Here is a 10,462-nt window from a genome sequence, read left to right as displayed (position 1 = left end):
AGCTGGACCTTACGGCCAGCTGTTCAAACCTGACAACTTCGTCTTTGGTGTGTATAGATTTGGATTCGCTTTATTATTATTATTATTATTATTATTATTATCATTATTATTATTATTATTATTATTATTATTATTATTATTATTGCTCGATCTATGTCGATTTGATTAACGATATAAATTGATTTGATTGTTAACGATATTATTCGATTTGATTGTTAATGATATAAATCGATTTGATTGTTAACGATATATGATTTGATTGTTAACGATATATGATTTGATTGTTAATGATATAAATCTATTTGATTGTTAATGATATGAATCGATTTTATTATTAACGATATATGATTTGATTGTTAACGATATAAAACTTTGATTGTTAACGATATTATTCGATTTGATTGTTATGATATAAATCGATTTGATTGTTATCGATATGAATGTTTTGTTATTTTATCTTGATCAGTCAGGCTCCTCTACAATTTCTAAGCAGGAATATATATATATATATATATATATATATATATATATATATATATATATATATATATATATATATATATATATATAATAACAGCAATGTCCAATAGGTCAGCTAACCTATTGCCTCTCCTAGTCTGATCGAAGAAGGAAACACACGCTGAACATAAACAGAAAAAATAACTTTGAAATAACTCCCACAGCGACTAATTGTACATCTTACCACTAGGTCAAAGCGGCGCTGGCAACAACTGGGCAAAGGGTCACTACACTGAAGGAGCCGAATTGGTGGATTCCGTCCTCGACGTCGTCAGAAAAGAAGCGGAAAATTGCGATTGTCTCCAAGGATTCCAGTTGGCCCACTCCCTAGGAGGAGGCACTGGCTCCGGTCTGGGAACACTCCTCATCTCCAAGATTCGCGAAGAGTACCCAGACAGAATTATGAATACCTACTCCGTTGTTCCATCGCCCAAGGTTAGTTCCAGAACTTCCAGACCATGGGTCTATGTTCTTTTTATTATTATTATTATTATTATTATTATTATTATTATTATTATTATTATTATTATTATTATAAATTAAGAATAATTATTTTGCAATGTAATATGTTTTAGCAATTCTTTTAGCAACAAACTAGCTTTCAACCGTCTATTAATCTTCTGTAATGATCAATTATTATTATTATAATTACTAGCTAAGCTACAACCCTAGTTGGAAAAGCAAAATCCTATAAGCCAAGGGCTCCAACAGGAAAAAATAGCCCAGTGAAGAAATGAAATAAGGAAATAAATAAACGATCTGAGAAACAAGTTATGTTAGACTTGTTGTATTATATATGTACCCATAAACTCGTATGCATTTACTCTAAATTGTTTACATAGCATACGGTTAAGTACAAATGAACTGATGCCATCATTCTGCTTCCAGGTCTCAGATACTGTCGTAGAGCCTTACAACGCAACCCTCTCCGTCCACCAACTAGTCGAGAACACAGATGAAACCTACTGTATTGACAACGAAGCTCTCTACGACATTTGCTTCAGAACCCTCAAGCTACAGAATCCAACATACGGTGATCTTAACCATCTCGTGTCCCTCACAATGTCTGGCGTTACCACCTGTCTTCGGTTCCCTGGTCAGCTGAACGCTGATCTCAGGAAATTGGCTGTGAACATGGTACCTTTCCCTCGTCTCCACTTCTTCATGCCTGGATTCGCTCCCCTCACAGCTCGCAACGCCGTTGGTTACAGAACTCTCAACGTGCCCGAACTCACCCAACAGATGTTCGATGCTAAGAACATGATGACTGCCTGTGATCCCCGACATGGACGCTACCTCACCGTTGCCGCCGTGTTCCGTGGTAAGATGTCCATGAAGGAGGTCGACGAACAGATGCTTAACATCCAGAACAAGAACACCTCCTACTTCGTCGAATGGATCCCCAACAACGTCAAGACAGCCGTGTGTGACATCCCACCACGTGGTCTCAAGATGGCGTCCACCTTCATCGGTAACTCCACCGCCATTCAGGAGATTTTCAAGCGCATCTCCGAGCAATTCACTGCTATGTTCAGGAGAAAGGCTTTCCTTCATTGGTACACCGGAGAAGGCATGGACGAGATGGAGTTCACAGAAGCAGAATCCAACATGAACGATCTCATCTCCGAGTATCAGCAATACCAAGATGCCACAGTCGACGACGAGGAAGATTTCGAGGAGGAAGACGCTCAGGAGGAAACAGATTAAGAAGGACCTTGTCCTCCTTCTTGCTGGTCGTGAAATGGGAATGACAAACGTCGCTCTCCGGATTTGGAATGACAAATGCGCCAGAGTGATTTTCTCAAAACATTTCGTGACTCCAGTCACCTCTCGTTCCTTTTGATGCTAATCCGATCAGAAATGTCAAGGAAAACATATCTTTTTTTTCATATTTTATTAGAAAGTACACATTTACAATCATAGGGCTGCTCATTTCCAAGATGAATATCTAATTTTATTAATATGATATCTTTGGGTAACCCCTTTCTTTATTCCTTTTTATTCTATTTTCTTCTTACTCTTCTTCTCCCTATTCTTAATATATTTCACACACTACACTCCTATCATTGCTTTACTGCTTTTTTTATCAATTAAGGAGTAAATTCTTTGAGATTTTTTATCGCATTTATTTGTCTAATATTCTTCCCTAATTCCTATTAAATCCTATTTAATCTAAACTATTCAAGAATCATCTTATAAATTATATATTATTGTTTGCTGGTGCTATATTTAGGTAAGAAACACAAGTAAACGGAAGGTGTATCCCACGCCTTCCCTTCACAAAGTGCTTTAATGTCATGTGCTAACAAATGGGCAGTTTACATGAGTAAATGAATCATTGCCAATTTCCTTCTCCGTAATCCATCGGGAGATATCCTGACAATTTTTTTTTTGAACGTCAAGTGTCTTTTGATTTAACCTACAAAATTTCAATTCAGTTTCACTTGAATTACAAAATGTGCCATTATTACCCAGCGGTTTATTCATATTTTTGTATACTCCAAAGCCATGTGTGTTGCAGTGGCTCCATTAATGTTATGAAAGGCGTTTATTATACCGAGTGCGTCATTTAACAGATAGAATAGTTTTGTAATTTACGATATGTTCCAGCCGTTGGTGAGGAAAACAAAAATTTAAATCAGCTGCTGCCAAATGTCAGGCGGTGTGTGTCAACTAGCTTTGTTACTAATTGGTCCCGTGGTACCATGCCTTAAAGTGCCATTCCATTGGAAAAAAAAATAATGAAACTCAATAAATGAATCTAAAGAATGTGATTGTTTTATTAGAAAAGGACTCGTAGTGAGTTCAGACTTCCTATTTATGCCCTACTAAATAAAAAAATCGGGAGTTATTATTATTATTATTATTATTATTAGTATTATTATATAACTTGCTAAGCTACAACCTTATTTGGAAAAGCAGGTTGATATAATCCCAATGGGTCCAACAGGGAAACATAGCCCAGTGAGGAAAGGAAATAAGGAAATAAATATAGCATTTTAAGAACAGTAACAACGTTAAAATAAATCTTTCATATATAAACTATAAAAACTTTAATAAACAAGAGGAAGAGAAATAAGATAGAATAGCGTACCATCAAGCAAGAGGACTCTAATCCAAGAAGACCATGGTACAGAGGCTATGGCACTACCCAAGACTAGAGATCAATGGTTTGATTTTGGAGTGTCCTGGAAGAGCTAATCACCATAGCTAAAGAGTCTCTTCTACCCTTACCAAGAGAAAAGTAGCCACTGAACAATTGCAGTGCAGTAGTTCACCCCTTGAGCGAAGAAGAATTTTTTGGTAATCTCAGTGTTGGCAGGTGTATGGGAACAGGAGAATATGTAAAGAATAGGCTAGACTATTTGGTCTATGCATAGGCAAAAGGAAAATGAGCCGTTACCAGAGAGAAGGATCTAATGTAGTGCTGTCTGACCAGTCAAAGGACCCCATAACTCTAGCAGTGTATGAGGACAGAGGAGACTATGTAGAGAATAGACCAGACTATTCGGTTTATGCATAGGCAAAAGGAAAATGAGCCGTAATCAGATAAAAGAATCCAATGTAGTACTGTCTGGCCAGTCAAAGGTCCCCATAACTCTCTAGCGGTAGTATCTCAACTGATGGCTTGTGCCCTGGCCAGCCTACTACCTATCTTCATTCTAATTGACCCTTGAAACCTTTCCTTGATTCCTTACTGACTAAGCCTGATTCTTTTTCCATCCTCTCTTGTTTTTTTTTCGATCACGGACTAGATAAAGGCAATATGTTACTCGACCTGACCTATTGGATATTGCTGTTATAATATCATGTGTTGTCACCTATGTTGTTTATCCTCCTCATGGATTTTGTAATGCATAGAACAGTTGCGGATGGTGGAGAAGGATTAGACTGGATTGTTAACAGGGCATTAGCTGACCTAGAGTATGCTGATGACGCTGTCCTTATTAGCAGGACGTGCAAAGCTTGCTTACCAGAATGCATGAAATATCACAATAGGTTAGGCTCAAGATAAATATAAGAAAGACAGAGATGATAAGAACTGAAAATGCAATGGAAGATGAAATATCATTGGAAGGAGAAAAAATTAATGAGGTGGAATAATTTAGATATTTAGGAACTATGGTCTTTACAATTTGAGTTTAATGAACGATTTAAAAAAAGCAAATCAGACATTGGCTAGGCTAAGCAAAATTTTAAAATCAAATCGCCTGAAATTACATATAAAAATCAGGCTATACATCAGATTAGTGAGATCGGTGTTACTGTATGGACATGAGTCGTGGTATGACAATGAAACAATATCCATCAGATTTTGTATATTTGAGAACAAAGCCCCCAAAAGAATATTGGGCGTTAAATGGCAGGACAGAATTAGAAATGAAACTCTACGAGAGATTACTCGAGTGCCATGTGTGGACGGGATCATGGTGAGGGGCAGATGGAGATGGTTTGGACATGCTCTTTGCACTCACCAACCAAAAAAATAATTAACTGGGCTACACAAGGCACTAGAAGAGTTGGAAGCCCCAGGCCTACATGGCTGAGGACTATGAAGTGTGAAGTAGGAGATTATGAATGGAGAAGTATTGATTTAAAAGGTCAAGATAGAGATGACTGGCGTCAATAGGCCTAGAAGGAGATGATGATGATATGTAGCCTACACGAACTCATATATCCGACTCAAGATCCTTCTCAAAGGTTAATTAGGCTGAAACCAATATACGGTGATTTCTCACAGTCTGTTCGTGTTCGTAAAATGCGTGATACTCGTTAGAATCGATAATCCCTAACGAAGTCGTTCGAGCAGCACGGAATTAATAGTTGTAGTCCAAGAGCTAGCAGCCATTTATTTACCGGAGATGACCAAAATTCTAGTGGGCATTTTTGGAAAGGGTCTACCATGGGACATCCAAAAATGGGTATCTTTAAGTTTGGCAGTGGTGGGTGTGGATTTTATTAACCCCTTTTGTCTGAAAACGGACTTTTAATTTTTCGGCAAAATATGGGGGTGGAGGAAAATAAATTGGCTGCAGCTCCTTTCATACTGGGTCTAGAATAAAGAACTATATACCAAAATGATGCTATTGATCGGCAGATTTATTTGATATCAGACAACATTAATTAAATGATTATGTGGGGTCACCAAGGGTCAAAATGTCAAGGTCAGCCTTTTGCAATGCCGGATTTGGGTTTTAGCTGTATTTTGGTAAATAAGACATCAAAATTTGCCCAGGGTTTACTAAATATGAATAGAATATAAAGAAGAGACATAAATAAAGTTTTTTGAAGAATATGAAATCTATTCCAGCAATATGACTGATATGACAAAAGTCAGTATTAAATGGTTCCCGTGAAAATTACTCCTCAAACCGTTTCAAATTTAGTTGATAGATGGTTCACCTATATTACTGAGATTTGTTTTATTGACTTTGTGTGTGCACCTGTTTTGTCTTTAAAATATTATAAAAACAACCTCTACATTGTGTTTTAACATCCTTGAAATTTGTAAGTGTACACCTGAATTGCCCGTGTCCTTGTCACTTGAGGATTTTAAGAAAGGGCAAGTAGAAATTCCAGACCTTCTTCATTTGGTTTTTACCACACTTCTCTGAGTCTTGCAAAATAAAGATAAGCCTAGTGAATAAGTAAAACGAAGGGTAGTCTCACTATCTCAGGATGTTATTTTCTGTACCAGGCGGGGATGAGTAAAACCATCCAAGCATCTTTGTCTGGGAGTCGGAATGAAAACCCTCACTGGTAGTCGCAGAGTTGTGGAAATTCCTAATCACTAGGGTTATGCGGTAAGTTATCACACAGCTGAATCAATTGAGACGGATATAGCGTCAAAAATCACAGCAGAAGGGCAGCTTTTACCTGATATGCTTTTACCTCAAGTTGGTCTCTCCACAGGTCTTGCTTAGGATAATTATGACGAGCTGACAGAAACCCTATCTGGCAAAGACTCTCCTCATGACACCATTGTGATATGCTACCAGAATAGGCCTGCTGCAGGTGTGATGCAAGGTGCTGAAACTGAAGGGACCACGAATACTGATGCAACTACTGACAAAGTACCTGTGAAAAGACGATGAATATTTGATGCGCCTCAGCGACAAATCATCCCATATAAAAGAAAGCCATCACTGTCGAGGTTCGAATTTGAAAAATATTCATAAGATCCACAATCCAGCCTGGAGATAGCAAAGAAAATTAATATCATCTGGTTAATCTGCTGCTGCCTGATGTCCAGCACCCCTATGTGGCAGGCTGGAATATCTTGGTCACAGAGGACAGAATCCCTTTGCAGTAGATTGGGTATATGGAAAATATTGAACTGCCACCAACAAGATTGGATGTAGTTAAAGAAAATTTGGTCAGGTCTCAAAAGGTTGCAAGTGAGTGCAGTGAGGCATATGCTATAGTGACATGTGACCTTGTTATCGCAAAACCTGCACTCCAGAACCAAGCACAATAATCCTCTCTCTTTGACAATATCTTTGTTTGTTTTGGTGCATTTCATATTTCCATGGCCTATTTCAGCGCATTAGGTTATATTGTTGAATCGTCTGGTTGTACCAAGGTTCTTAGCTTGGCTGATGTGTTGGCTCATGGTTCAGTACGAGGGTTCATTGGTGGAAAACATTTTAACAGATGCAAGCGTATCCATCTCCTGTTTGCACTTGCCTGGCAGATTCTGCATTTTAAGCAATTTTTGGTAGAAGGTGGAATACCAAATGAATGCATGGCATTGTTGAATTCATTTTCTGCAGACCCATCACCCCAATCACTTTTGACATTATTGGAGTCCGCTGTAATTTGTAATTTGTTGGAAAGATATGGTAAATTCTATGATCAGACTCGTCAGGGTCATCATGGCTCTACTGCTAGGTTCTTGTTTCTCTACATTGATCTCATTCACATATTCATGCTTTTTGACAGGGCCAGCAGGTCATATGACCTAGACCTCTACATCTATGCTTTTGGCTCAATGATTCCTATATTATTTGCAACTCACAAGCCAAGCTATGCCCGTTGGATGTCATTGTATCACCTCAATCTGCTTAATATGGAAATGACACATCCCGAAATCAAGCAAAGTTTTGAAGCAGGTGCACTCTCTGTGCAGAGAACTAGGAATACCTTTTCCAGAAGTGCATTTGCTATTACCTTACAGCAAGCTGTGAATAGGGATGCCGCATCCAGCCAAAAGGGTATTGCTGCATTTACACAGAATGTTGCAGTCCGTATGGGGTTGACAGTGACAAGATCTTTTAGGGGAGCCTTTGTGAGTTGTGTCCTGGAAATGGCTGGAATCACACTGGTGGATGATGCAATACGGGAATAAAGCCATCAAGGATAGCCAAAGACAATGCATACCTTAAGAGCACGATCACAGAGGTGGAGAACACGCTCAATCAATTCACTGTTAATGATGATACTCTGTATTGCCTAAACACTGGATGGTGTGAAAGACAGACTTCTGCAGTCAAAAGAAACTGGATCTACCTGGCATCAAGTTTTTGTTAATGAATGTAATGTAGATGGTGGGCGTTTTGAACGGACTGTTAAGCAAAGAAAGGTGATAAATGTCACACAGGATGCAGTAAAAGTTAAATTCACCACAAAGGACAAACAGATCAAGGAAGAAAAATGCACCAGAGACATATTTAGAAGGCTGCTGTATTCGTCGGTAACGCAATAACTTGATCTCTGTATTGACCTGTCCTATCCTCTCACTCCAGTTCCTTTCTCATTGTGTCATATAACCGGTGATATGAACAAGACATCAAAGAGGACATTAATGGAAAAATTAGAAGCAATGGGAACCTTGAATGCCATACCAGACAGGACTGATGTGTATATTATTGATGCTATGTTCTTCTTCCGTACGCTCGACATGCCATCCACCTAGGGGGGGATGGCAATGTCTATTTTGAAATAAGCTTGTAGCACTGGTGAAATTGTACACATAGCCTGTGACACATATCCTAATGGGCCAAGTATCAAGGACATTGAACATGGCTTGTGTGGTAGGACACCCATTACCTACATAATCACTGGCTCGTCACAGAAAAGACCACCAGATCTCAACACGGCTAGGAGCACATCACATTTCAAAACAGAGTTTTTGGCCTTCTTGAAGGATGAATGGTCATCAGATAGATGTATATCGATTCTTCAGGGACATCAGGTCGACTTTGCAGTGGAACATGAATGCTACCTTTACACTTCAGCACGTGAAACTGTCAACAGGATCCTGGTTCATGAACTTCAGTGCAGGCATGAAGAAGCTGATACACGGTTACTGTACCATGCAAACTTTGTTGCTGTTAACCATGATGTGGTCCCAGTGATTGCCATTCGCAGTAACGACAATGACGTCTTCATCATCATTCTCTACCATGCTAGGTTTCTTAATGCACGGATTTGGATGGATGCTGGACTGAGTTTTAGAAATTCCATGCGTTTCATAGATATGTCACATCTTGCAACCAAACTGACTGGAGCTATATGCAATGCTCTACCAAGCTTCCATGCGCTGACAGGCTGTAATTACACAGCCTGTTTTATGAGAAAAGCAAAATTGAAGCCATTTGAAATAATGAAAAACAATCCTAGGTTCACATCAGCAATTAGTCACCTTGGAGACTCAGATGTCATCGATCCAGATGTTGCTGCTGTAGTTGAAGAGTACTTGTGCATTGTCTATGGAGTTCGGAACCTGACAAGTGTTGATGAAGCCAGGCTTCAATTTTTCCGCAAGTTGTATGCCCCTAAGAAGGAAACTGATCCATCGGATAAAATCAAAACTACAGACCCCTGTTGTCTTCCTCCTTGCCAAGGAGTGTTGCAACAGAAGTTGCTAAGAACTAACTTTGTTGCACACAAATGGAGGAATGCAAGGGAAGCCGATCCAGACTCATTTGGTCCTGAAGGACATGGCTGGAAACTCCAGAATGGCAGATTGATGATTGTCTGGTTCACTGGCTCAAATATTCCTGATAAGTTAACCATTGAAGAATTTGATGTACAGGAAGATGATGATGATGATGATGATGATGATGATGATGATGATGAGATCAACCATTCCTCGGATGAAGAAAAGGAAATAGATTTTTAGAGATCTCCATACTAGTAATATAGCTGGAATAGATCCCACGTTCCTCAAAAAACTTTATTTGTATCTCTTTTTTTATATTTTATGCATATTTAGTAAACCTTTTGGAAATTTTGATGTCTTATTTAGCCAAAATACAACTAAAACCCAAATCCGGCATTTCAAAGGGCTGAACTTGACCTTTTGACCCCTGGTGACCTCTAATAATAAATTAATTAATTTAGTTTAATATCAAATAAATCTACTCATCAATAGCATCATTTTGGTATATAGTTATTTATTCTAGGCCCAGTGTGAGAGGAGCTGCAGCCAATTTACTTTCACCAACCCCCAAATTTTGCCGAAAAATTTAAAGCCCGTTTTCAGACAAAAGGGGTTAATAAAATCCACACCCACCACTGCCAAACTTAAAGATACACATTTTTGGATGTCCCATGGTAGACCCTTTCCAAAAATGTCCACTAGAATTTTGGTCATCTCCGGTAAATAAATGACTGCTAGCTCTCGCTCTATTGGGTTCGTATGGCAGGGAGGTTGAAATAATCACTAGCTCTTTCTATCGACATTTTACTTGAATTTATCATTAGGTCTACTTTTCACATAGCTTATTTCATTGTTTCCTTTTCCTCACTGGGCTATTTTCCCTGTTGAAGCCCTTGAACTTATAGCATCCTGTTTTTCCAACTAGGGTTGTAGCTTAGCATATATATATATATATATATATATATATATATATATATATATATATATATATATATATTTATATATATATATATATATATATTTATATATATATATATATATATATATATATATATATAT

General features: G+C 38.2%; 1 protein-coding gene across 1 annotated transcript in view; it reads left to right on the top strand.

Annotated features, from left to right (window-relative positions):
• The window catches only part of LOC137645613 (tubulin beta-1 chain-like), a 368,504-nt gene extending 365,216 nt beyond the window's left edge, over positions 1-3,288 (top strand). Inside the window, exons 2-4 of the mRNA XM_068378416.1 lie at positions 1-47; positions 710-954; positions 1,408-3,288. The exon at positions 1-47 is cut by the window's left edge and continues 189 nt beyond it. Of these exons, the coding sequence (XP_068234517.1) occupies positions 1-47; positions 710-954; positions 1,408-2,226 (1,111 nt within the window). The 3' untranslated portion in view covers positions 2,227-3,288. The remainder of the gene's footprint in view (positions 48-709; positions 955-1,407) is intronic.
• The last annotated feature ends 7,174 nt before the right edge of the window (positions 3,289-10,462 follow it).

The sequence above is a fragment of the Palaemon carinicauda genome, chromosome 8, assembly GCF_036898095.1.
Source record: "Palaemon carinicauda isolate YSFRI2023 chromosome 8, ASM3689809v2, whole genome shotgun sequence".
NCBI lineage: Eukaryota > Metazoa > Arthropoda > Malacostraca > Decapoda > Palaemonidae > Palaemon > Palaemon carinicauda.
Note: the sequence above shows the minus strand (reverse complement) of the source record. Positions and strands in the feature narration are given on the sequence as shown.